This window comes from Balaenoptera acutorostrata, chromosome 3 (assembly GCF_949987535.1).
Source record: "Balaenoptera acutorostrata chromosome 3, mBalAcu1.1, whole genome shotgun sequence".
NCBI lineage: Eukaryota > Metazoa > Chordata > Mammalia > Artiodactyla > Balaenopteridae > Balaenoptera > Balaenoptera acutorostrata.
Genome location: NC_080066.1, coordinates 131,425,685 through 131,453,029, shown reverse-complemented (window position 1 = coordinate 131,453,029; position 27,345 = coordinate 131,425,685). Strand labels below are relative to the sequence as shown.

Sequence of the window (27,345 nt, the reverse complement as noted above, 5' to 3'; positions counted from 1 at the left end):
AATCCAGTCTGCAGCAGGGCCTGCGTCATCCCTGAGCCAGCGGCCCGTGTGCAACCCCACAGGGCTCCACACTGGTTTCATTCTCCGCTGTAGCCAGCTTGAAATTCTTAATTTCAAAAAAAGAGACCCCACGCATTATGTAGCTGGCCCTGGTGAACAGTACTCATGTGACACACAGATGGTACCCCTGTTTAATAAAAGAGGATGACAAAGGTCCTCTAACAGGACCTTTGTTTGTCCTCTAGTAGTAACTAGTACAACCTGGGTTACGTGTCACCCTTTTTAGGTAGATTTCCTGTTTTTAACACTTAATACCACTGAAGGTATAGCAAGTGTTCTTCCCACACGGGATTTTTAGCATCTCCTGTGAATGAAGCCATTCTGGGTGCTGTGGGGTGTGAGTGTTAGGGGAATGTGGGCCCTTGCCACAGACTGACAGAAACTGCTCATGTGGGCTTGACTGCCTTCCCTGATTAAAGTCACCTCTTCCTTTAAACTGAAAGAAAATCGGGGAGGACTACGTGAAGGACTTGAGCCAGCTGACGAAGCTGAACGGCTTCCTGGGCGACGACATCTTCCTCCGGGAGATTTCCAGCGTGAAGCAGGTGAGGCTTCCCGGTGTGGATGCTTTTCCCGGCGGCACTTGCTTGGAGGGTTTATGCCCCACTGTTTGAAAACAGACCACCCACCCAATGCTTCTGAGTCCAAAGGGCTCTGGCCCCATGCACTGTCTCAACAGGAGAACAAGATGAAGTTTTCTCAGTTCCTGGAGACGGAGTACAAAGTGAAGATCAACCCATCCTCCATGTTTGATGTGCAGGTGAAGAGGATCCATGAGTACAAGCGGCAGCTCCTGAACTGCCTGCATGTGGTCACCATGTACAACCGTGAGTCAGCCCTGCAGCCCCCGACCAGCCCCCAGAGGTGGAGCTCTCACCACCCCGGCCATCCACCGTCCTCCATTCCATCCCCTTCTCCATCTTTTGCAGGCATTAAGAAAGACCCGAAGAAGCTTTTCGTGCCCAGAACAGTTATAATCGGTGGCAAAGTAAGTTGCTTCTCTTCCCTGGGGACTTGGGGGCTCTTGTCTCTTGCCGTTTCTCCACTTCATCATGCCTGCATTCTGTCATGTGTCCACACCCTTCCCCAAGGCTGCCCCAGGATATCACATGGCCAAATTGATCATAAAGCTGATCACTTCAGTGGCAGAGGTGGTGAACAATGACCCCATGGTTGGAAGCAAGTTGAAACTCATCTTCCTGGAGAACTACAGAGTGTCTCTTGCTGAAAAAGGTAGTGCTGTCCTCACAAACCATGCGGGGCCAGGGCACATGCTAGGGATGGATTACATGTTATAGAAAAAAGGAGCAGCTGACCTCGGGAGCCAGTGACTTAGGATAGAAGGTGTCACTCTTAGGCAGAATAAGACCCTAAGCTAAGAATGTTTAAGGGGACCCAACTGACACTGAGATGACTGTCCCCAGACTCTACATCAGAGGTTACATCTGCAAGCACATTTTCTTCTCAGCTGCTCAGAGCTGGGTGTTGGAGCAGGTGGCCCTGAGGTTTTGGTAAAGTACAGACCGTGCTCTACAAAAGAAAAAAAAGATCTTCAGTTCCCAGCCCCAGTTTTGCAATAGAACACCAGTGCCCCAATCCCCGGATATTCCTCTGGTCACTCCATGGAAAGAAGGGCTGTCATTTGTTCATGCGGCAGCAGGGATTGAGGGCAGACGTCAGGCTGCCAAAGCCCTAGGCTTAGATGTGCCTCAGATAGGCGCTCAGAGCAGGCGTGGAGTTCCCACGTGGGGACAGCCAGACTGGCAAGAAGCCAACATCCCTTTCTTTTGTTATTTGCATCACAAAGCACCACCCACATGCAAATGCCAACTGTGGGTTCGCCCTTTTCCCAAATTGAAAAGGGACCCTTCTCTTTTTGAGGTGTTTTTGGGTCCTCCGATGTTACAATTTAAGAACTGTCTGCATAAAGAAAAAAGAGCCAGATTTTTATGGGTGCAAATGAAGATACGTCTAATGCACAAATAAGCTCTCAAAGTAAAGCAGAGAATTGGTCCTGTGCTTTGTAGTGGAGGCACGGGAGGGATGCTGCAGGCAGCAGGAACTTCTGTGTGAATCAGACGGAAAGGTCTGCCCTGGGCACACCTCAGTTGCCTGTGGCTTATTTCCCTGCAGTGAAAGTGGAAGGAAGGTGGTAAGGAGTGGAAGGAATGGCACAATCCAGTTTCCTCGGATTGCAAAAGAGGGGTCAGGAAAGATTCTGAATTTTAAGGATCAAGAAAGAGAAGTTTAGATATATTTTATAAAGTTATAAAATAGAAGAAATAAAAATAAAACCATAACAAAAACTGAAAGGAAGAAGGGGGAGAAGAGAAATGTAAGGTTGATAAAAAATTAATCAGCCCATCCATCCAAGAAAGAAATGGAAAATTTTATTTGAGCCAAATTGAGGATTATAACCCAGGAACAGCAGATCAGAAAGTTCCAAGAACTGTTCCACCCATTAGAAGTCAAAGCAGTTATATAAGTTTTTTGAGATAGAGGGCTCTACATTAAATGCCGTATTATTGACAGTTTACACAATCCAGATCTTCAAGTACAAAGTGGTGGGTCATTGTGACCCCTTACAAGATCAAGAAGGAATGTTATCTTTTAAGGAGTTGTCTTGCTGGTGCTAGGAGAACGTTGCTCTTTATGGCTGAGTAGATATTTCTGCCGATAGGGAGGTTTGGTCCATGCATAATGCAGATACAGAGTGCACAGGAGAGGGGAGAGAGGAGGCCAGAGGGCAGAGAAAATTTTTCATGTTTAAATTTTTCTTGTCTTGCCATAAAATATGAATTTTATTTCACAGTAGTGTCGACTTTTATAGCAGAGAGTCAATAGATACTCTTTAAAGTTTATAGACCAAGGAAGAGTCATGTAAGCATAGAGTTATTTAGCATTGTGGCCATAACCACCAAGAAGCACATCAGAAATGGGCAAAAGTGGTTGCCAGAGTCAAGGGGAAGAGTGAGATCCATCCTACACCATTTGAATGTTTATCTTGATGTACATGTACTACTTTAATGATTAAAACAGGCCAGCTAGGTGAATGCTTAGATACCATACAAGCAGATCCAGAGAGACAGAATCACTAATTCTATCACTGATGCCTTGCTTGCAGTCATTCCAGCCACAGATCTGTCGGAGCAGATTTCTACCGCAGGCACCGAAGCCTCGGGGACAGGCAATATGAAGTTCATGCTGAATGGGGCCCTGACTATCGGGACCATGGATGGGGCCAACGTGGAAATGGCCGAGGAAGCCGGGGAAGAGAACCTGTTCATCTTTGGCATGAGAGTAGAGGACGTGGCTGCTTTGGACAAGAAAGGGTGAGAGAGCACTCCTGCTTGTTGAGCAGGTATCCCCCCAGGAGGGTACCTGCCCACCCAGGTGTCCCATTGAGGCAGGTCACATGAGAGTGACAGCAGAACATCTCCCATGAGTCAGGGGACCCTCTTGACCACAGATTAGTCTTGTTACATGCAGCAAGTGAAAGTGAAAGGAGCTTGGGCACAGGTACATGGGCTCGTTGCTATTTGTTATCAGCCATGGCAGAGCTGGCCTCATGAGCTATTCACTTCTCCACATCTGTGATTTTCACTTTGATCAAAAAACTGAACCAGTGTGTAGTTGAAGTTTTTGCCTATTATTTAAACCATCTAGTGTTCCTTTAAGATCTCAAAGAGATGGACTAAAATGTGATAGATGATAGGCCTGGTTGTATAGAAGCACCCAGAATACTTGTTCCACTTAATATCTGGATAGGTTTATTAACCTGGATTCAAATAAGAAGTAAAGAAAGATGCTGCTCAAAGGAACCACAGCAATCAAAATCTGGAGAGGGTGTCAAATATACTTCCCAACCCTTGGAAGTAAATTTTTGTTCAGTAGCAACAAATTTGGGGATCTGTGGGACCAAAAAGCAACTGTCAGGGACTTCCCTGGTGGTCCAGTGGTAAAGAATCCGCCTTACAATGCAGGGGACGCGGGTTCGATCCCTGGTCAGGGTACTAAGATCCCACATGCGGCGGGGCAACTAAGCCCGCGTGCCACAACTGCTGAGCCCGTGTGCTGCAAACTACAGAGCCCACGAGCTCTGGAACCCGTGCGCCACAACTATAGCGCCCACGCGCCCTGGAGCCTGCACACCACAGCTAGAGAAGAGAAAACCCGCTGCCACACTAGAGAGAAGCCCACGCGCCACAACGAAAGATCCCGCATGCCTCAATGAAGATCCCGCGTGCTGCAACTAAGAGCCGACGCAGCCAAAAATAAATTAAAGAAAGAAATAAATAATAAATAAATCTTTTTAAAAAAAGCAACTGTACGACGCTTGTTTAGAGCCATAAAGCCTGCTTTGAAATGAATCTTACTGTATTTTACCGGATTAGACTATTGCTCTGTGACTAGGATTTTTATTATCTACTGTCCTTAGTGTCTTTGGTTACAAGGAACTAATCAAATTTAGTTGGGAAAAAAAATTTCAGGATCTAGATAAATATTATTTATACCCCTGTTGAACTCTATAATGACTTTATAAATGCCAGTATTTCTCAATGCATTTTTCAAAGCTAATGTAGCGTCCAGTGTGTCATTAACAAACATTAACAGAAACTTTTCTTATCCCCCGCCCCAACCCTACAGGTATAAGGCAAAAGAATATTACGAGGCACTTCCAGAGCTAAAGCTGGCCATCGATCAAATTGACAAGGGCTTCTTTTCTCCCAAGCAGCCTGACCTCTTCAAAGACTTAGTCAACATGCTATTTTATCATGACAGGTGAGTTCCCACAAGACGATGGTGCTGTTTGGGCCGTGGAAAGGGGATGAGAATATCTTAAACCAACTACAACACACGTAGATTAGCATAGATCTGTGATCTGATAAGCTAACCTAGACTTGGAAAGAAAAATTAGATAGTCTCCACTAACAATGCAAGGAGAAGACTTAAGAATAAGACCCACAAATTTGGTATTCTTTTTCTCCTTTCATGGGTGTCCCCAACTTTCAGATGCATCCATGTGATAACATTCTCACGTGTGGGAAGAAAGGTTGAGGGCTGGTTGAAACCCTTGTGAATAGAAATGTCAGATTGGTAAGCCAGCCATGCCTGACATTAAGCAAAAGAGAATTTTAAATGGAATCTTAGCACACATCTATTAATGAAGCTTTTTGTTTCTTCCTTCTAATCACAAAAAAAGGTTTAAAGTTTTTGCAGACTATGAAGCCTATGTCAAGTGTCAAGAAAAAGTCAGTCAGCTGTACATGGTGAGTACATGGCCGAGACTTACAAAGGAAACCAGTTTACAGTTCATTAAAATTTTGGTTTCTTTTTATTAAATCTAAATAACAGGGCCCCACCAACCAATCAAAAATGGGAAGTGAGGCAACTCTTTAGGTTTTTCAGATCAAAACTTGACTGTTCCCAAACTCAGGCAAAGGTTGGCATTTGACATTTCAGTTGCAGTTGTAGGTTTTTTAATATCCAAGTAAAAAGTCACAAATAATTCAGTATTTATTGAGCACCCACCATGTAGCAGGCATATCCTAGAGACTAAGAGTATAAAGCGAAATTAAATACGCACTTTACCCACTCATTTATTCAACAGAGAGGCACTGGGGCCTCCTCCATGGCAGGCATCATGCTGGGTACTGAGGCCCCAGCATGGACAAAGCCAAGGCCCCTTCAAGGAGCCTATTTAGTGCCGGGGCCCTTAACCAGAAGTGCATCAGAATCACCAAGCAGTTTTTTCAAAGTACAGATGCCCGCTGCCCTCTAAGAGATTCTGACCCAGTAGTGGGTGGGATCACCATCAGCCTTTGAAAAATCTGCTAAATTGATTCTAAGGCTGAACCTTCGTTTATTGGGAAAGGACTGAGCCCCCTAGGATTTGAAAATTGTAAAGTAAGTACCTCTCCTGGATTACCCATGGAGTGGTGCTATATGAATAGAATATAAATGTATAGAAAGAGGGGAGGTTTCACATTTGAATTTAAAAAAAAGAAAAAGAAAAAGGAATGAAACAAGAAAGAAAGAAAGAGAGGGAGGGAGGGAGGAAGGAAAGAAAGAAAGAAAGAAAAAAGAAAAGAAAAGGAAGGAAAGGGAGAGAGAGAGAAAAAAAAGAAAAGGGCTAGAGCCACATGAGTAACCCTTCATGTGCAAAGTCATACATCTTTACCAAAGAGCCCAGCCCTCTAGGTACATTTAGTAAATATATGGAAAGGCGATCATCTCTGATAGGAAAGACTTTTAGGGAACTGCAGAAACCACAGAAGAACAGATACAGGAGGAGGCTGGCCCTGTGCTAAGACTCCAGCTTGGGCTTCTTGAGGTAGCCGTCCTTGCCCACACAGTCTCCATTTTGGCTCTCCAACTAGAAAGCCATTATAGAGCAGACCAGTGGGAACGCATAAACTCTCCACCTCCTGCCCTCTGGACACATCAGTAACTACTTCCGACAGAAACATACTGCACTAACATTTCTTTCTATTCCTTTCCCAAAGCCAGGTGACAAGGTAGTTCCTACAGTCATCCCAGATATCCCACTGAGGTTTTAAAACAGGATCACTCAAGGCCTGTGCTGCTTTACAGCATATCCAGCCCCCCAGAAGTGTATATAAACCAGAGTTTTACATGCTTCCCAAGGAGAGGCAGTGCTAGATTTAAGCAGAGTGGCTCACTTCCTGCTCCCTGAACACTGGCGAGAGCAGCCACATACAGCCTCCAAGAACTCAAAGACAGAGGAAAGAAAATGGCCACCTCTAGCTCCTTCCTCTTGATCTCAACCCATGCTCGTTATGTAGAAAAGCTGTATAGGAAAAGAAACAGAAGTGAAACAGAGCAGGAAAGGAAAGTATGAGTGAGGGCACGCACAAATGTGAATGCTGGTTTTGCACAATGGTCCCTTCTGTTAAAATGATGGCCCTGATCCAAAGGATGCCCACCTAGAAGGCCAGCGTTCTGTTCCATCTTCCTTGTTCATTAGTGCAAACTGCAGCTTTTACTCTTAACAATAATCGTATTGTTGAAGCGTAGAAAACATGGCCCACGTGGTTGGAAAGTCTAGTCATTATCCCTTTAAGTAAAGAACGTGAAGACAGGAAGCTTTTATTCTCTTATTTTAGTAAGTTTCCAAAGTCTGAATAAACTAATTTCAGACTGTGTTTTAGTTTTTCTTTTAAATGCTTATAACTCATTGCTGTTGTTTTCAAATAATATTCTGGTCATTTCCATAGAACTCCTTCTTAGAGTTCTTTACAAAATCACGAGGCTATAAAATAAGTAGCTTCTCAGCTGCATAGCAGCTCGGTGCTTTGTGACCCACCTAGAGGGGTGGGATAAGGAGGGTGGGAGGGAGACCCACCAAGAGGGAGGGGATATGGGGATATACGTATGCATATAGCTGATAAAGATGTTAATAAAAAATTAAAATAAACAGCTTCTTATACTTTTTACATAAAATTATGAGAGAGATATATTTTATTTAGATATATAGATGTATATTTTTTATTTAGGATAAAACCTTAATTGGCCCTGTTTTCAAACCCCAGTGGAGTATTTGGGATTCAGTGTAAACCTATTGGAGTATCTACCTTCTGAAAAAACAGGAAAAGAGGAGTCGGTGAATAACGTCTCCTGTGGGATTGTTTGCCTGCCTGATAGCTAATGTTCTAGAGTAGTGTTTTTCGAGCTTTGGCTGTGAGCCACAGGGTAAATTTCTTTTTTTATATATATATAATTTTAATTTACTTATTTATTTATTTTTATTTTTGGCTGTGTTGGGTCTTCGTTTCTGTGCGAGGGCTTTCTCTAGTTGCGGCAAGCGGGGGCCACTCTTCATCGCGGTGCACGGGCCTCTCACTGTCGCGGCCTCTCCCGTTGCGGAGCACAGCCTCCAGATGCGCAGGCTCAGTAGTTGTGGCTCACGGGCCCAGTTGCTCCACGGCATGTGGGGTCTTCCCAGACCAGGGCTCGAACCCGTGTCCCCTGCACTGGCAGGCAGACTCTCAACCACTGCGCCACCAGGGAAGCCCCCACAGGGTAAATTTCTTACGTGGCATCTAGCAGACAATGAATGTTAGTCCCTTCCTTTCCCCTGTAGTTTAAAGGGAGATGAGGTATCTTCATCCAAAATGAAGCATGGGAAATAAGGCTTACATGCCAAAACATTGTAACTATGGCAGAAATTACCAATTAGGGTTTCTGTAAGAGTGAAAAATACTTTTTCATTTTAGAGAAATATAATCTAAAATAGGAGAAAAGCACAGTCTGCCCTGTCCAGCTCCCAACTGTGAAACAAATGTGTTTATGACTCATTACAATTTACTCCTGTCATTTTCCCCATAAATTGTACTTGGATGTGCTTGGCCTGATGTTTGTCATACAGCTTGATGGGCACTCAGGCCCTGAGCCTTAGATGCACGTTAATTTAATTTAATTCAGTTAAACAAGTGGAATTCTTGTTTACAGAATCCAAAGGCCTGGAACATCACGGTACTCAGAAACATAGCCGCCTCAGGGAAATTCTCCAGTGACCGAACAATTAAGGAGTATGCCCGGGACATCTGGAACGTGGAGCCTTCTGACCTAAAGATTCCCCTGTCCAGTGAACCCAGCAGTGGGGCGAACAAAGCCAATGGAAAGTAAGTTGTAAAATGTCCTGAGAAAAAATAGCTTCTTACTGGACTTCAACATTTTCACAACATTCTCTGATTTTGTTTTGTTTTATTAAATAATAATCTAGTTAAGTATCTCTGGGAATTGGGAGGGGAAGTGTATGACTATATTAGGGCTAAAAATAAAGCGTTAATTTCCAAAGGCTACATGAGTGCCAAATCTTACTATTTTATAGCAGATTGAGTAGCATGCTAGGACTTTCCCCAATGCTATTCAGAAAGCTAGAAAACAGCTTGGAACTTTTTAATGCCATTTAAATTAACTCAACTCAAATACAAATTATTTAACTACATTGGAGCATCTTTCTTACACTGCTTGCTGTCTAGGTGCAAATCAAAGACCACCTTACCCACAGGTATCCCCAGAATGTTTGGTAACTGTACATTTTTAGATGGGATCAAATTTTTACCAAATTCTGATTCTCCACAGTGAAGTTTTGGCATGTTCCACAAAGTAGACTATGACAAGCTAAACGAGAACATTCCATAATGCCCAGCATCCATGCTTTCCCTTACTAAAATGGCAAGTGACTTGTGGAAATGTCAGTAACTTCAGCTCACCCAAGCAGCCTAGTACAGTTTTACATAAGAAATATACACCACAAATGGTGTTTGGACCAAGTCTTCGCTCTCCGCTGTACTCAGACCTCATGCTCGCTGCTGGCTCAGGAAATCTCTGCAGGAAAAGGACCTAGATGAGCTCACAAGCTTTCCCCACCTCATGGTCTAAGTAAGCCAGAGCAGCCCTCATCGCATTTAGCAAAGCAAATCTTACCTCACGGTTTTTAGCAGTGTGGCGCTTTTGCACAGGACGTTGTGTTGGAGGCCAGGAGGAAAGATCACCATCTTCACCCTCTCTTTGTTCCTATATGCATTGTGTGCAATTTCATAGAGCTGCAAGGGGCAGAAAGACAAGGACTCAAAGGCTGATCATTGAAGCAGTTGTTTTCCTCGTCTGATTTTCCTAAAAGGGTATGGAAACAGCCACCTTAAGGAGTTAGTCCCATTAAGTCAGAGATATGGGCACCCTGCATATCCCTGAGTGGTTGCCTCTACAACCAAGGAACTGAAAGCTGCACAGCTCATGGAACAGTGACAACAGTGTATTGTATACACCAGGCGGCACAGCAATTCAGGGGTGCAGAGAATCCCTTATAATGTCAGAGACCCTTCTTTAGGCTCTAATCAAAGTTTGGCTGGCTGAGAAAATGGTGAAATTACTATAGTATGTTTCGGTCAGCCACTGAACTTAGTTTACCTTTTTTCCAAATTCCAAAGGCACCGTTTTGTCATCCTCACCGTGTATGATAAGAAGGGGAGAAGACAGGAATTTAACTCTAGGAACAAGTGGAAGAAAAGCATTCAGCTCAAGAAATATACATTGAGATTTCTCCTCTTCTAAGTTAAGGCTTTAGCAAAACATGAGGTTTGCCCAAAATAAAGGAATGCTCTTTCCATCCCTCCCAGGAATAACAACTTCATATATAATAAGCTTCATATAGTGACTTTTTTTTCCTCCAGGCAAGATTCTTCTGTTTACTCATACAATTTACTTAGGTTATTTGATTTAATTTATCCCTATGTGATTTTTGAAAATAAGGAACAAAAACACTGAATTTGTACAGAATGAGCAGAACCTCACCTTTTCCTTATTCTGCCTTATTTCATAATATCTGGAATGTTTTAATTAAACGAACACAAAGTAACTCAAAACCAAAAAATAACAAGAACTACCACAGGACCAAGGAGAACCCTTTGTAGCAATTTGTTTACATTTCCCCATAAATGTACAGGATGGACATGAGATCAATAGGTTTGATTAGCCTCCTGGTCAACTTCGTATTTGGTAATTCGAACAGGCTATGATATGAAGAATGACTAATAAATAGTACTTCCCTGTCCCCTTCCAAATTCTGATACCATCCACCCCTGCCACAGTGACTCACTGTTACTCCTGAGGATGTTAGATCCTTCAGGTGTGCTGAAATAGAAAAAATACTGATAACGACTGCCTATTTGTAGGCACTCTAGATTCTCCAACTGTGAGAGGCTAACTTGCCAGATTCTAGTCACTGGACTTGCTGTTGGGTTATTCGACTGGATGGTGTATGGATTTTGGTTACATGGGGAATAAGACCTAGAACTCAGAGATTCCTCCAAGGAATGCTAGGTTAGACCCTACAGGACCTTTAAAGCGTCCTGAAACACCCTAAACCTACAACTCCCTTTACAACAGAGAAAGTACTGAATTGGTAAAGTCATTAAATTAGACATAAGGATAATACCAAATACTAAAAATTTGTAGATACTGTAGATACCTTACCCCAAATCCTAGTGCCCATCTAAGAATTCTCATCTACTCATTCAGACTGGTCATCTCCCCATTCAATAAGTCACATAATAATTACCCACCAGAATCCTATAGATATAGTAATAATTACATCATTAAGTTACTTTTCATCACTGGGGAAGACTAGTTCGTCTTTCCTCAGGGCATCCATAACCGTGCTTAAAAATCCTGGAAGTTTCCGGTAAATCTATTTTTTAAAAAGGAAAAAAAAGTGAAACATGGCCTATAGCTATGTTATTCGTTATAGTTTCCCACTATGAACTGTAGTAATATAGAGAGTAGTGACTTTCTAAGTACAATAAGCTTTTTTTTGAAAATATAACTTTTATGGTTTTAAAAGTAATTCATGTTATTGTAGGAAATTTGGAAAATAGAAGAAGGAAGAAGAAACAAATCACACATAATCCCACCATCCATAGATAATTACATTAAACATTTTGTGGTTTTTACTTATCTTTTTTTTAAAGTACAAGTAGCACCACTAACTTATTTCTTCCTACTCATAAAGGAGCAGTGATATGCATAATCTAAAAATTGCTTCTACAGTAAACTGCAGAATGATTAACTGGTTTAGTTGGGGAAAAGAATATTCTGATTAGTTAGAAATTCTGATAAAGTATACAATCCATAGATAATTGGTTTTAAAGGATTTGAACATTATAAACTCTGTTGAATATGATTTAATATTGCAATGTTTTAAAAAGGCATTTTAGGTTTTAATAATGACCATAGGACTCCAAATATAACAATTATCATTCTAAACATACTGAATTTCCTCATTAATGGCAAATTCCAGTAAAAAGAATGCTAGCTAAATCAGCTCTTGCCATATTTTGATTAAGTCGAAAGGTAAATTAGTTTATATGCCCTAAAAACATCCATTTCAACTGAAAATGAGGAAAAGACATAAACCCTGAGCAATACTGCACCTTCCTCAAACTTTTAACCCTGCCTCTAAACTACTCCCAAGTCCATTCAGTTCTCTCCATTTCCACTAATCATCCAGCCTAACTCATCCTTCATCTCTTGCTTGGATTACACCAACAATCCCAGGTGGCTTCCTATTCCACCCTCGCCCTGCTGTAACCCAGTTCCCGCAGGGAAACCAGAGTGATCATTTTAATGTGCATCTCTCATCACATCCCTCTTTTGCTTCACATCCTTCAAAGGCACGTGGATTAAATCCAAGCATCACCTTGGCCTTGGAGGCCTTACAGAATCTGACTACAGTCTCTATCGCCTATCACTAAGCCCACTCCTCTCCACCCCCAGGCCCTGCTCTCCTCTGCTCCTGGAACACGTCAGCCTTGATCCCACTGCAGGGCCCTTGCCTTTCTCTTCCCTCAGCCGAGACCTCCAGATTCTGCCATGACAACTGGTTCCTGTCATGCCAGTCTCAGTTCAGATGATATTTCTTCAAAGAGGTCCTCCCCTAACTAGCCATCGAACCTTGTCCCCCACCACCTCCAGTCATTCCTTTCACATCATTTTATTACTTTTACAGCACTTCTCACTATTCAAAATCCTCTTATTGCATACTTGTCTTCTATGTGCCTCTCCAGCAACTATACAAACTTCATAGGAGGTTAGACCACAACTTTCTTATTCCCTGTGGTATCCCCAGAACCTAGAAAAGTTCCTGGTACCTAACAGGCACTTGATGAATATTTGCTAAAGAAGGAGTGAATCGACTGTGCAAATATCCCTGATGTACACTTTAAGCTATTACCTGTCATTTTCATCTCAGTGTGACTGAATTTCATTCAGAGTTTATTCCTTGGAACAGATTTGCAAAGAGCAAAGACCAGCAAAGTATTATGTGTATTCCTCTGCGGTGCTGAGCAGGGAGGGGGGTGCAACGTAGTAAATGGGACGTTGCCAAGGGAAGGGAGTGGGTACAGAATAGGTAGGCTGGGGCCATAAATGCAAACGTCTGCTTCACAGTTTAAAAAGAAAAGAATTATGTTCAGTGTAGAAGCAAGTTTTAGATTTCTGCTTGTCACTGCTCCTTTATGAGTGTGGAGAAATAAGAGTTAGTGGTCATTGCCCCAGCACTATAATACGTCATTTGTTGTAGTCTCCCACTATGAACTGTAGTAATAGAGAGAATAGTAACTTTCTAAATATAAGGACCTTTAAAAAAATTTTTTTTTCCTGAATATAAAAAAGGAAATTCATGCCTGATAGGGAATTTGGTAAGGAAACGGGTACAGAATATGCAGGTCAAGGTCAGTAAAGACAAACTTCTGCTTCACAGTTTTGACATGGGCCTGCTGCTTGCAGAAACCTACGTGGTTTCCCAGGGTCTGTCTGGCCTGCATTTTTTGCGTGGTCTCACAGCAAATGACTCGCGTTCGGGTACAGTCTGGAAATCCCAATACTGCTTCTCTTTCCCTTCCTTCCTTTGCCCTCCTCTTGCCCATGCTAAGGGCAAGATTTCTTGTTTCCTCTTTTCTTTGTCTTCTGGTTCTGCTGCCCCTGGAATCAGGACTCCTCTGAGGAGAATTCAGTAAGAGAAGCCCTTCAGCAATTCATCTCCAATTCCGAAGGCGTAAGGAGAAAGCGGGCCCCAGTCAGTCTACTCCCCTTATCCCTCACTCCTCTCCAGCCAGAGGTGCCCCTCGAGACTCACAGGTCAGACCACCCCTCCAGCCCAGACCACAGCGAGGGGCTCCTAATTGGTCTCCCTGGCTCCTCTCTGTTCTGGAATTCCACCAGATAAATATTCTTAAAATACCAGTTACCTGAAATCTGCTGTTACAAAGCTTTGGGAGTGGAACACTGTCTATTTAAACAAACAAAAAACTCCTATCTTGGCTGTAAGCCCATCCACATCTGGCCACAGTCTTTCATCCCAAAAGCTGCGCACCTCCATCTGACTGCCTGGAGTTAGAAAATGCAGGATTGAGTCCCGTTTCCTCTCTATAGGGTATGTGGCAATTGGGCAAGCCTTTAAGCCTCCATTTCGCTCAGTGGAGGCAATGGTGCCAAACTCAGAGGTGCTGTGAGGATTTAAAAGGATGACGAGTGTGAAAGATCTTATATAGAGGCCCTGGGTGACTCTCAGGTATTTTATAACACATAATCACCCCATTCTGGCCCCGTGCCTTGGCTCACATTCTCCCCTCCTGTCTGTGTTTTCTAACTGCTCTCCCTCGCCTTCAAGAAATGAACTTACATCCTATCTCCCTGTAAGTCTTCATTGGTCACACTTGCACACAAGACCCTTCTCTTCCCTGAATTCTCCCTACTCTGATGTTATTGTTCTGGGTCCTCCCCTAACACCTAACTTAGTCTACTGTATTATAGGAAGAGTGGAAAAAAGGAACAAGCATTTGTTGAGTGCCCATATTTTTGCATGATTGTTTTACTTAATTCAACCTTCACAACAACCCTATGCAGTACCAACCTCATTACAGAAATAGGAAAAATACAACAAAGGGAAATAATTTACCAAAGTCATAATTGGTTAGTGGCAGAGGCCAAATTTGAACCCAAATCCAAATCTGTCTAGCTTCACAGCCCATGGTCTTTTTCCACTATGCTGAGTAATGAAATTGACTCCAAAGTGATACACAGAAATCCACGTCATGACTTTATATCCCCCATTAATTTCCTATCTCCCCAACTAGACAAGAAACTTCTTGAGGGTAAGGACCTATTCCTTTCACTACATCCGTGTCTCACACCACCTACACTTTTTTATTCAACAGTAATGTTCAGAGTTACGGTACTCCACTGATAATAAAAATAGCTAATGGCCATTGAGTGCTTACTCTGTGTCAGGCACTATCATACATGCTTTTCATATGTGAGTCTACCACAACAATCTTGAATAGACTGTGATTACACCCATTTATAGATGAAGCATTAAAAACAGTTAGTCCAAGATTACACAGCTGTTAAGTGACACCCCTGGGGAAAAAAACCCAGAAAGTCTGACACCAGAGCCATGATTCTTAAAGAAAATATTTTAAAAACGTTTCTATGAAGGTGTCAGAGACCTACCAAAGCAATGAGGTCTTGAGTGGCCTAGATCAGTAAATGGTAGCATATGTATACAGTGAAATACTATATAGCAACGAAAATGATCAAACTACAGCTATACATCATGATAAAATCCCACAAATATATGTTGGTTGAAAAAAAATGGAATACATTCTATATAATCCTACTAATGTATAAAGTTCAAAACAAAATTATACTGCTTAGAGATGCACACATGGGTGGTAACACTATAAAGAAAAGCATGACTATAATTACCATAAAATTCAGACTAAGGCTTACATCTAAGGTGAGATTTACTGGATTGAGAGGTGACATACAGGAGGCTTCTGGGATGCCAGTGATGCTAATTTCTTGACTAAATGTTGGTTACATGGAGGTTCAGTTTATAACTATTAAATCACAGATTTCCCTATTACGTTATATTTCAAAATTAACAAAATTTCAAAAAAAGAAGTAAATGGAAAGATTGTACCTGAATTGTAACATGCCTTCAAGTTAATTAATTTATTAGTAATTACTTAAAAGTAATATAATAGATGTTCAATTGTTATTTTTAAATGAATATTTAATTGTCTAGAACCAATTTAAATGTTTTATTTATTAAATCTTAAATTACTCAGCATTCAGTATTTTGGACTGTAGAGAGGATTCCTGCATTGACTTGGAGCTTAGATAGTACAGGCATTTTCAAGATTATGTGATTCTGTGAACTAGCTGTCCCAGGAAGTAGAGCTGAAATAGTTAAGCAAGTTCCAGAAAGTTCTATGATGATTTATTGTACGAAAAATTCCAAAAGTAGACACTTGGATTAAAGTACCCTTAAGGGACTTCCCTGGTGGTGCAGTGGTTAAGAATCCACCTGCCAATGCAGGGGACACGGGTTCGAGCCCTGGTCCGGGAAGATCCCACATGCCGCGGAGCAACTAAGCCCATGCACCACAACTACTGAGCCGGTGCTCTAGAGCCCGTGAGCCACAACTACTGAAGCCCATGCACCTAGAGCCCATGCTCCACAAGAGAAGCCACTGCAATGAGAAGCCCACGCACCACAATGAAGAGTAGCCCCCGCTTGCCGCAACTAGAGAAAGCCTGCACGCAACAAAGACCTAACACAGCCAAACATTTTTTAATTAATTAACTAACTAATTTAAAAAAATAAAGTACCCTTAAGATGCCTTCCAAGATTAATCAACAATTTACAAACTTGGGCCACATGTCCCCTCTAAGAATCTCACCCCCCGCCCTCTCATTTGCTAACATATCTATGGAGGTATGACTATAAGCAATTGAGCATCAGACATGGAATGAAATTATAAAATTAGGATAATATATACAACAGATTAAAAAAAAACACATCTTGTCAGTCAATTCTTTATCTTCTTGGAAAGATCATCTTCTCTACCTGGGATGCTGTGTAAAACCATTCAGCAACTTCCTTGAATTCTCTAGAGACTTTCTTCTCCTAAAATAATGAAAGATGTGGTTGACATTCATAGGGCTGAAAATGATGTATGAGATGTTTGTTTTCACTTTAAAAGGAATAATAAATAGGGCTTCCCTGGTGGCGCAGTGGTTGAGAATCTGCCTGCTAGTGCAGGGGACACGGGTTCGAGCCCTGGTCTGGGAAGATCCCACATGCCACGGAGCAGCTGGGCCCGTGAGCCACGGCTACTGAGCTTGCGCGTCTGGAGCCTGTGCCCCGCAACGGGAGGGGCCGCGATAGAGAAAGGCCCGCGCACCGCGATGAAGAGCGGTCCCCGCACCGCAATGAAGAGTGGCCCCCGCTTGCCGCAACTGGAGAAAGCCCTCGCACGAACCGAAGACCCAACACAGCCAAAAATAAAATAAATAAATAAATAAAGTAGCTATAAAAAAAAAAAAAAAAAAAGGAATAATAAATAAATGAACAAACCTAAGTCAAGTCTATCTATGAAAAAAATTATAAAAGATATGAGGTACAGTTTAGTTAATGGGGAAAAAAAAGCTTTGGCTCAATAAGCCACTCAATCTATTAGAAGGAAATAAAAGGACTACAAAATCCAAAAGCCGTGTGCCCCCCTTTAATAGCAACTGGCTAATAACCTATCACAAGTTAGAATAACTTAGAAATATATAAAACTAGTTAAGAAAAGGAAAATTGTTAATAAACGTGTGTGGTAACAGCCTACACTTTGACATCTTGTAAAGATCTATCAGAGACTCACCTTTAACATGGGATAATTGATACTTGCAATCCATATGTTGGTAAATGGAGCCTCCAGGATAATAGCGTCAACTGGAAATCCTTGAAAAGAAGAAAAAAGAAATAACTCCCTTATCATATTTCAATACTATCTTTCCTAAATAAGGGATCTTCAAGGTCTTGTACATGAACTACCTGCATCAAAATCAGTTGTGAATCTTATTAATAATGCAAATTCATGAACCCACACCAGAGTCCAGTCAGAAGTCAGTATCTAGGGGGTGGGGAGTGTGAGAATGTGCATTTTTAACTAGCACCCTCGCTAAAGAGATTTCATTTCTAGGTACATGATAATTGAAAACCACTACCTTCTTCTAAAACACAAGCAGGTTTTCATGACTTGGATAATTTAAGAAAGCAAAGTACTACAGGAAGGGAGAGTGTTCGGCAGAGGCTGACTAGGTTGTTTTGGCTGACACTCCCTCTGAAAACAAAAGATCTAAACGTTGGAGTTACCGTATATGGACTTTAAAATAACTTATTGAAAATAACAAATGGTAAAATAGTAAAATATTTATTAAAATTTTAATTTTAAAGAAAATTTTGTATTATATAACAGTGTATAATGTGTAAAATATATATAAATATATTTAAATTAGAGCACAAAGAGAAAAATGTCTGGAAAACTCAGAAAAGAACACTGGGAACATGTAAGACATGGGAACAGATCTAAAAAAAAAAAAAAAATATATATATATATATATATATATATATATATATATATATATATAAAATTATAGTCTCAGTGAAAGAGAAGACAAAGAATGGAGCAGGCATAATATGTGAAGATATAATGACCACCAATTTTCCAAAATGGATGAATATCAGGCCACAGTTAAGCAGGATAAGTACCAAGAACACCTAGGAAAATCAGAGTAAAAACGCTGAAAAACAAAGAAAAAAAGAAATCTCAAATATAACCAAAAGAAAAAGTAAACATTATCTTTAAAGGAGCAACAATAAGACTGGCAGCTGACTTTCTAATGAAACAGTAAAAGCGAGAACAAAGTGGATGACATCTTAGAAAGGTTGAAATAAATTATTGCCACTCTAGAACTCTGTGCCCAGTAAAAGTAGCCTTCAAAAGTGAAGATGAAATAAAGACATTTTCAGACCAAAACTGAGAGAAATCTTCACCAACAGACAGGTGGAAGAAAAAATCCCAGATGGAAGCACAGCGATGCTGGAAATAATAAAGAGCAAAGAAAAGGGTAAATCTAAATACTGACTTTATAGTATGAGAATAATAATTTTTATGGAGTATGTAATAAGAGAAAATTAAAATACATGGTAGCAAGAGTTCATAAGTTGGGGACTTAATGTAATTAAAATGTTCTAAGGTAATTGCATTATCCAGCAAGTGAAGTATTCATTTATGTGGGAATTTAATTCAGGTAATTCAGCATTGTCAACATTGAAGGAGCCATGAGAGTTTAGAGGAGCAATGAAATGACATTTCTTTTATTTCCATAAGTAATTAAGATTGTGTATAGCAGGTGACACACTTTAAAATGTTTACGTAACTCACCCTGACCTGTATTGCCAAGTAAAGTTTAAGATATACTGCAAGTGATTACAAGCTTTTAACACGTATCAAAATCACCTCGTCTTAGTCACAGAGATTCCAGTTCATGAAGACAGCTAGGATCCACCTAGCTGTCACCTGTGTTTCTAACAAACACCCCCTGCAGATTGTGATGAAGGCAATTCTCAGAACACTTTGAGAAACACTGATATAAATATTATGTAAGGAGGGCTGCAGAAAGCAAGTCCTGCCTATTATTTCATAATGTATTATTTTCCTCCCCTGTAATCCAGATTACTCCATAACAACATTTATTATCACTTCACAGTGAGGGCTCTTTTAAGGTAATTTTAACTCTTTTCTTAGTATTTACTTTTAATTTCATAACTCTGAAAAGCAGGTATTGTATATATTAAATAGAAAAAAGAGAGTTTATTAGACTATCAGGAACTGTCTAAAGTTGGGGTGCTTTAGGTATCTCTGTGTTCAGATTGTGCACAACAGTCTCTTCACTGTTTTTATTTTCCCACATCAAGCCAAGAACTTATACCATGTAAAATAAGCATTTTATCATACCTTTCTCTTCTAGAACTTTTGCAGCATTTGTTGCAACTCTGTAAAGCAATGAAAGTTAGTACATATGCGAAGCAGTGACTTAACCGTCAAGTAAACAGCACAAAATGCAACGTCCAGTATGAGCATCTGATGAAAGCTCTTGACCCTCAAATGTGCATAGACACAAAATTTTGCACAGGATTTCAAGGGGTTCCACTGGCCCTAAACAAGAATGCTTTCATTTAAAACTTTCAAGGAGAGTTCTGGAATGGGCTTCAGTGTCATAGATAGCCAGAGAGCTATACCCTCCCTTGTATTACAGACAGGCACGCTGAGGTGTAAGGTCACTAGCCACACGTGGAACCTGAGAGAAACCATCTCCTAGCTCAAGGGTCCTCCTGCTGCTCAGTGCTGCCTATAATATGACACTAGCGCCCCAAGGACCCACCTAAGCAACCCTCTTCAGACCCCACTCACCCTGTTCCCAGAGAGTGGCCCCAGAGACACACAGGGCTGGTACCATTTCTCACCTCAGTCCACTCATAGACACAAACAGCATCCGCAGTCAGTCCATCCTCCGTGGGTTTACCCGTCGAGTCCCCGAACCCTGGCAGCAAGGAAAGGCAAACACAATATCACTGCCTCCAAAATAAGGGCCATCAAAAGGCCCCTTCTTACTGAAAAACCTTTGTACACTGTTCTTAACACATACCTCTGTAGTCAACAGACAAGACATGAAAACCGTCACTCAGCACCTGGATGACAAAGGAGCTGTTATCACTTTAATTAGGAGATGTAAACAGAAAAGGTAGTCTCACCTCCTCAACACTTCCATAATCCTGGTTATGATGGTTTAATAGGTAGGGAAAAACACATTTCTGAAATCTGGTGTTTGACTTCAAACTTGAGAAGATCAGGCTCCATGGGAAAGAAGGAAAGCAGCATGGCAGAATAGGATCACACAGCCTGGGTCACACCCTGGCTCTGTCACTTACCAGCTGTCTGACCTTGGGCAAGCCACTTAACATCTAACTGTGTAAATATATTCTGAGAAGTGAAAAATAATACCTTCAGGATTGTTGGAAGATTGCATGAGGTGATGTATTAAAGTACCTTGGTACATACTAAATGCCTTTTTTAGGAATTCCCTGGAGGATAAGAACTCCACACAGAGTTGTAGTAGAAGCAAGCAAATAACGGGAAGATACTTATGTTAAGTATGAACAGATAAAGAGTTAATATTGATCAAAAATAAAGAGATCACTTGATTACATGAAACCACTGCCAGCCCCAAATAGATAAATGAGAAAAGAACATAAAAACATAATTTTAAATGGAACAATAATACAATGATAGACGAAGAGAAGGGAGATAAAAGGGGACAAAAATTTACTGCGCAGGCACTTTTAAATCTTTACTTAATTCTCACAACAGTCCTACAAGGTATGTATTCTCCGCATTTTACAGAGAAAGAAACCGAGCCTTGGAGAGCTTAAGTAACTTGTTCACAGACACCCAAATGGCCAGCCGCAGAACCAAGATTCACACCTGGGCCTGCCTGTGTCCAAACATTGTGCTTCCCCTACTACTGCACAGATGTGAGAGACTGAACTTTAAATACAAGCTGAACTAATAATGAGGAAGTAAATGAAACCTTTAAACATCTATTCAAACTACATTCCCTCCAAACAAGTTATCCAAGACGCAGGGCAGTTCAGCGTCCAGGGAAACGGGAACATCCACGTGTTGTTTGTGGCGCCATAAATTGAAGAGCCACTTGACGATGCAACTCGAGCAACAGATCCTACTGCTAAGAATTAATCTCCAGGGAAAAAAAAATTCCAGAAGAAGAATAAACGAACTGCTTAAAGTTTTCTGTAGCAATACTATTTTAAAAGAATTTAGAAGGAGAAAAAAAAAAACTTATATTAAATAGCAGTGAAATATTTAAGTAAATAAACAATTGTCTATAAATATAATGGAGAATGATCACCCTTTAAATTGGTAACTATGATGACTATGGAGAAACGCTGAAGAATATTTTTTAAATGGTATTAAGTAAAAGAGCACAACATAAAGGTATATAGAGATAACAATCAGTAACATGAAAAACTTTATAGAGAGAAAAACTAGGTGGGAATGCAAATCAATGAAAATAGCTCTGCTGGGTGATTGAAGTGATGAATGAATGAGAAAGGGGGAGAGAGGGAGGGAGGAAGGACAATTTAATAACAAAGTTTTAATTTTTAAAAGAAATCGCCTATCCAAAGGAGAAAATGAAGAGCGAAGTAAGTTTGGTCAGGCTGGGAAATGATGACTGTGGTGTGTGTGGAATCCAGAACCTGCCTGGAGAAGGAAGTCTTATCATACCATCCCCACACATCCCACACACCGCAAGGCTGATCTGGCTACTTTTCACACCTACACCTACAACTCTTCTTCTTTTTTTTTTTTTTTTTTAAATGATGGTGACAATATTTGCTTTTTCTAAATTTTTTTAAAAATTTATTTATTATTTATTTATTTATGTCTGTGTTGGTCTTCGTTTCTGTGCGAGGGCTTTCTCTAGTTGCGGCAAGTGGGGGCCACTCTTCATCACGGTGCGCGGGCCTCTCATTATCGCGGCTTCTCTTGTTGCGGAGCACAGGCTCCAGATGCACAGGCTCAGCAGTTGTGGCTCACGGGCCCAGTTGCTCTGCGGCATGTGGGATCTTCCCAGACCAGGGCTCGAACCCTTGTCCCCTGCATTGGCAGGCAGATTCTCAACCACTGCGCCACCAGGGAAGCCCCTACAACTCTTCTTCCTGTGCACACAGGAGACATACAATTCACCTTGGCCAACAGCAGGAGGGGAAAAAAGTACACGTTCCCACAGACCTCAGCACCACACCATCCCACTTAGGGAAGTACAAAGAGTGGAGCTCAGGGTGGAAAGCAAACCTAAAAATTAATAGACATCATCACCCCAGGCAAAACTGCATCCAGCCCACCACTCCTCGGAGTGATGAGAGAGGGGAGTAGACAGGAGAGGATGGCCATGTCTGAACAGGGGAGGGAGGATGAAGAATGTGCTGGGGTGCTGGGCCTGGCAGGATTCCGGGCCCCACTAATGCTGTGAAATCAGGAAAGGGCTCTGGAGTAGGAGCTGGCTTGTGGGAGGAGAGACCAGGTCTTGGGATCAATAACTAGACAAGCAGCTGAATCACCTAAGGGAGAGATTACTAACTACCCAAGGGGAGTGTGGGAGGGCATAAACAGGAGCCCGCCAGCCAGCTCTCAGTCAGATATGGCGAGGTGGAGAGCCTGCCATCTTCCTCATGCTGGGAGATGCAGGGGCTGTCCCCAAAAACTGGAGTCTGTAGCAGGCTGGTGAGGACACCAAGGTGTGGCCACCTTCCCTCGGCCCAACCTTTTATGGGGCTGAAGAAGGGCCTGAATGACTTAAGAGAAGACATTCTACATCTTTATCCCATACCACCAAAAAGGTTGTTTCTGGTAGAAGGAGTGGTTTTTGCACTTAATATATTTAGCAAATAAATTCAACTCCATCTGGTGATGAAAGGAACAAATTCATTAAAGTGTTTGGGACTCAGAGATGTTCACGTCTGTTTTGATCCCCCAAGGTCAAAGCTGGAAGAGAAGTCTACTCATGGGACTTTAGGCCCAGACACCACAAACCCGCCCTCACCTCCAGGAGCTCTCAGGAGATAACCATGCTGAGGGCGGAGGAAGACCTTAGGGCTGTAGCCCCGAAAAGAATAAATGGAGACATAAAATCGGTGCCTTGAGGCCCCTTCAGACATACCTTTACTAGCTCAAGTCTTTGTAGAGGTTTAAAAAAAAAGAGCAAGAATTAGGAATTACAATGACAAATTCAACAAAAATCACTATCATGCTGCTGGCATCTGATCTCACGCCTTTTCTTTTTCAGGTTAGACAAATAACCAGGAGAGAGGGCAATGCTTCTTGGTGTCATAGCCCACGCGCCTGTGTCAGGGTGAATGACCCACAGCGCCCCTCTGCTGCCGCCTTCCCCCAAGTGAGCACCGGCTGCCCGGACCGCTAGCGCTTCTCAACGTAAGCATTTGATTGAACTGCTGACAATCCATCTGCTTTCACTGCTGCACAGCAAAACCTATTTCTAAGAATACTTCTAGAAGCTAAAGGAAAATAAGTTCCAGAAAGTGGCTTTTCAGAAAAAGGGATGATATAATCAAGTTCACTAAAGGAAGCTCTGCCTGCATCCTGTCCACTCTGCCATGAGGTGCAAGATGAAGTGAAGGAGAGAGACTCACAGCCCTGGAGGTACAAGAAATACTTTCTTCCAAAAGAACCACAGTCTACTCTCTATTAACCACATAAAAGGGAGATGAAGATGATTCAAAAGGCAGAGGATTCTTCAAAAAACCATTTGAATTTGTTTTAGAGCCAAGTTTCTTCTTAAACCTTAGTGGGTCATGGAGCCCTTTGAACATGTAATTAAAGCTATGGACCAGCTGCCCCGAAAAATGTATCCACTCTTCAAATTTTGTGTACAATTTTGGGTTGGGAGTTCATGGACCCTCTGGGACGTCTATGGATCCCAAGTATAGAACCACTGTTTTCATCAAGGTTCCCTGTGATCTGTCATTTGGCCTCCTTCCAGCTCAGTACTGCTGAGAGCAAGCTGAGACTTCCGGGCAGGAGACAGAAGAAGGTGCAGCTGACCCCCAAGCCAGGAAATCTGGGATAACTGAGGGCAAGAGCGGATTCACTCAGAAGGCAGACGTGACTATGTGATTCACATGACCCTTTAAATAAAAATGCATTGTAACACCATGTCCAAGTTTACACAATCAGAACAATGTTAAGCAATGTTGAAAAATGTTGATTTCACAGGAAATCTCTGTAAATGTGACTCTAAAACATACACCTCAAGAAAGCCCCTTGAGCAAAGGCAAGTCTTGAGAAAGCCATCGTCTGACACAAAAAGACAGTGAGTAAAAGAGACAGAGGCAAGGGAGCCGAGGGGCAGATTCCAGACCTTGTCACTGAGTTTGAAGTGTCCCCCCAGAGACAGAGCGAGGTCTGCGGGTCTCTGAGGCACGTTGCCCCTCCCCCATGCTGAGACCCGCCGTCACAGCCAATACTCATCACCCACCATAATGACACAGGCCCACAGAGGGCCTGGCAGCGCACCAAAGGAGAGCCGGCCTTCTGGGAGGTGCTCTTGGTTACCAAGCAAGGTTGGGACCACAGAGAGCTGGCTGAGGCATCAGTATTCCAGACTAGGATTAGTCAGGGGGCCCCCAGTACCCGTGATCAGAATTCCAGGTGATCTCTCCTAGGGAATCCATACTTTTGATGAATAGGATTCATGCCAAATAAATGAATCTCCATGTGGTTCCGTGAGAAGACCACGGATGTGGAAATTGCTCTTCCTTTTCTCCATACCTCATGCCTATTCCCTCTCCAGTCGTCCATGGAGTTGATCCATCATTTCCGACACTCTTAGGGAGTAAAGGAACCACTGCCTTCTTTGAAATCAGTATCCAAATTTTGGAAGTTAGTTTCCCTTTCAGTTAAGGATCCACATTATTCTACATATAGAATATATAGATTTTTTTTTTTAAAAAGAGAAGCCTATTGCCAGAACACCCTCAAATTTCAACAAAGGGAAAAAAATATGTGGAGGGATGCTTACAGACCTAAAAACTGAGCTCTGCCTTACAGTCCCCCACAGGGCTGAAATACTCTTTCACTCTGTAAAAAAAAAAAAACATCCAGGCAAAGGCACTGACTTGTGTTCTGCACTGCCACGAAGATAAACAATAATTGCGTTGCCGTCATGGAGGGCTGCTTCAGAGCGGCTACGGCCCTTCCCTTAGCATCCTCCCAACCAGCAGCTAGAAACTGTGTGCCTGAAAAGTAAGGAAAGGTTTCAGCCAACATGGACAGAGAGAAGACTTCTCTATCCTCGCCAAAGTCCGAAACCCTCCTTGTGTCAATCAGATACATATTTATATTTACATGTTTACATACTAACTATTAGAATATATAATGAATTATTATATGTAAATATTCAATATATTTACATACAAATATTTATCTGCGTAATATATGCACATGGTAAAAATTAAAATATAATGCCACAAACATCTTATAATGAAAACCACTACTGCCTTACCCCACCTCTCCCATGCCCAGAGATAACCCCTTTTACCCATTTACTGTTTTAGTTCTTCTGACTCCTATACCAATCATGCTTCCAAGACTGCAGTTCTTAGGTGTGGTTTATTGAAATGCAATCCACTGGGTGGAAACAAGTAAAAGATAATAGATATTTGCCACCTGCTATTGGTTTGGCTGAAGAAACAAACTGGAAACAAAGGGAAACCAGTTTAGGTAGGAGAAAAGAACTTGAACATGAAATTAAGCTGTTCTACTCAAGAAACCCAGTGACCTTGTGATTTTAAACACCTGCGTGAGCTCCAGTTCCTCCACCTTGTTAAACCAATGAATGAGCCCTGCTAACACAAACACTGCCATATCACATGTCACCAGGAGACTTGGAGAATTGGCCATGTGATGATAAATCTTCAGTCCCTCAGTCTTTTTTTTTTTTTTGGCCACACCGCGTGCAGCCTGTGGGATCTTAGTTCCCCAACCAGGGATCAAACCCATGCCCCCTGCAGTGGAAGTGCAGAGTCCTAACCACCAGACCACGAGGGAAGTCCCAGTCTCTCAATCATTTAGAGGCAGAAAGTCTGACATCAAACCCCAAGGCCTCTGTACTGCAAAGAAGGGCATTGCTGCCAGCTAGATGAGCCGGTCATGAGGACAGTTGACTCACCAAACAAGGACTGATGGGGCAAGAGTAAAGAATAAAGATGTTTTCAAATTCCAACACTATTAGTGGAACTGTACCCTGCAGATTAGGAAGAAGTTATGTGAACCCATCCATATTGGTTCCTAAACATTCTGTGATCACATGTTTAAACTCAGGGAGATGAAATATAAAACAGGGCACTGGAAAACTGGCAGCCAAGAACAAGTAGGTGAACCAAACAGAAGAAAATATTGAGATCAGCATAGCAAAACAGACGGTAGGATGCTCATGGCCTTGATGGACAAGTTTTTATGGAGTGCCCTCTGCCAAGCGCTGTGCTGAGCAATGGAAACCCACCAACAAAGTCCCCCACCTATGAAGTTTTTGTCTCATAAGGAAGTCAAACATTAATCAGATAATCACACAAGCACTTACTCAGTTACAGTGGCGATAAATGCAGTAAAGGACAAACACAGGTTGCACTAACATGCTGAAAATGGGGGGTGAGGAAAGGCTTTCCTGAAAATTGCCGTTTAAAATGAGACCCAAGAGATGGGTAAGCAGTTAGTCAGGCAAAAGGAGGGAACGGAGGGAGCAGAGAGAGAGAAAGAAATGTTGCAGACAGAGCATGGCTCCTATACACGGAGGCCAGTGGGTCTGGAGCAGGGTGGGAAGGGGGTGAGGAGTAAGGCAGGGAAGAAGACAGAGCCAAGGCACCTGAAAGACTCCACACTCCAACATAAGATTCCGGAAAAGCAAATGCAAGCAAGTCAAGCTTCAATATAAAGGGAAGATGTGTGGAACAGCTCCCTCCAAGGAACACCGACCTCTCCCCAGGCAAGTAACATAGCACTGCTCACCTCTGCCCTTGTGACATGAAAGCCACACCCACCAAGCACGCCAGGGTCCAATCAGTGCACTTACCAGATTCCCAGAATCACCCTAGGTTCAACTTTGATGTAGAAGTTCACTGTGAGGAATCTTTAACTCCAGTTTCTTTAAATCCACAAGAAATGGTGCTTGGACTGGAAAGTAGAATTCATTATCAACTCCCAGAATCAAATTCCATGTCTTTTAATCACAATCAAAAAAAAGTAATTAGCCTCATGATTGACATGT

The 27,345-nt window shown here is 42.0% G+C and overlaps 2 protein-coding genes across 7 annotated transcripts in view; one reads left to right on the top strand and one right to left on the bottom strand.

Moving 5' to 3' along the window:
- PYGL (glycogen phosphorylase L) overlaps positions 1 to 24,238 on the top strand; it is a 57,228-nt gene extending 32,990 nt beyond the window's left edge. For both annotated transcript variants that reach the window (XM_007192839.3, XM_007192840.3), the window contains exons 13-21: positions 504 to 605; positions 740 to 887; positions 990 to 1,048; positions 1,152 to 1,293; positions 3,185 to 3,392; positions 4,708 to 4,842; positions 5,264 to 5,330; positions 8,533 to 8,705; positions 23,350 to 24,238. In XM_007192839.3, coding sequence (XP_007192901.1) covers positions 504 to 605; positions 740 to 887; positions 990 to 1,048; positions 1,152 to 1,293; positions 3,185 to 3,392; positions 4,708 to 4,842; positions 5,264 to 5,330; positions 8,533 to 8,705; positions 23,350 to 23,362 — 1,047 coding nt within the window. In that variant the 3' untranslated portion in view covers positions 23,363 to 24,238. The remainder of the gene's footprint in view (positions 1 to 503; positions 606 to 739; positions 888 to 989; positions 1,049 to 1,151; positions 1,294 to 3,184; positions 3,393 to 4,707; positions 4,843 to 5,263; positions 5,331 to 8,532; positions 8,706 to 23,349) is intronic.
- The window catches only part of ABHD12B (abhydrolase domain containing 12B), a 32,013-nt gene continuing 5,954 nt past the window's right edge, over positions 1,287 to 27,345 (bottom strand). For 2 of the 5 annotated variants that reach the window (XM_057544763.1, XM_057544765.1), the window contains exons 3-12: positions 27,151 to 27,251; positions 20,131 to 20,173; positions 19,949 to 20,025; positions 19,440 to 19,477; positions 17,301 to 17,380; positions 16,499 to 16,558; positions 11,193 to 11,275; positions 9,997 to 10,075; positions 9,514 to 9,632; positions 1,287 to 1,590 (exon numbers count right to left, since the gene is read on the bottom strand). In XM_057544763.1, coding sequence (XP_057400746.1) covers positions 1,533 to 1,590; positions 9,514 to 9,632; positions 9,997 to 10,075; positions 11,193 to 11,275; positions 16,499 to 16,558; positions 17,301 to 17,380; positions 19,440 to 19,477; positions 19,949 to 19,977 — 546 coding nt within the window. In that variant the 5' untranslated portion in view covers positions 19,978 to 20,025; positions 20,131 to 20,173; positions 27,151 to 27,251 and the 3' untranslated portion in view covers positions 1,287 to 1,532. Of the gene's footprint in view, positions 1,591 to 8,704; positions 9,415 to 9,513; positions 9,633 to 9,996; positions 10,076 to 11,192; positions 11,276 to 16,498; positions 16,559 to 17,300; positions 17,381 to 19,439; positions 19,478 to 19,948; positions 20,026 to 20,130; positions 20,174 to 25,198; positions 25,269 to 27,150; positions 27,252 to 27,345 lie in introns of those variants that run through there. The other 3 variants (XM_007192843.2, XM_057544767.1, XM_057544766.1) reach the window with 3 other exon arrangements.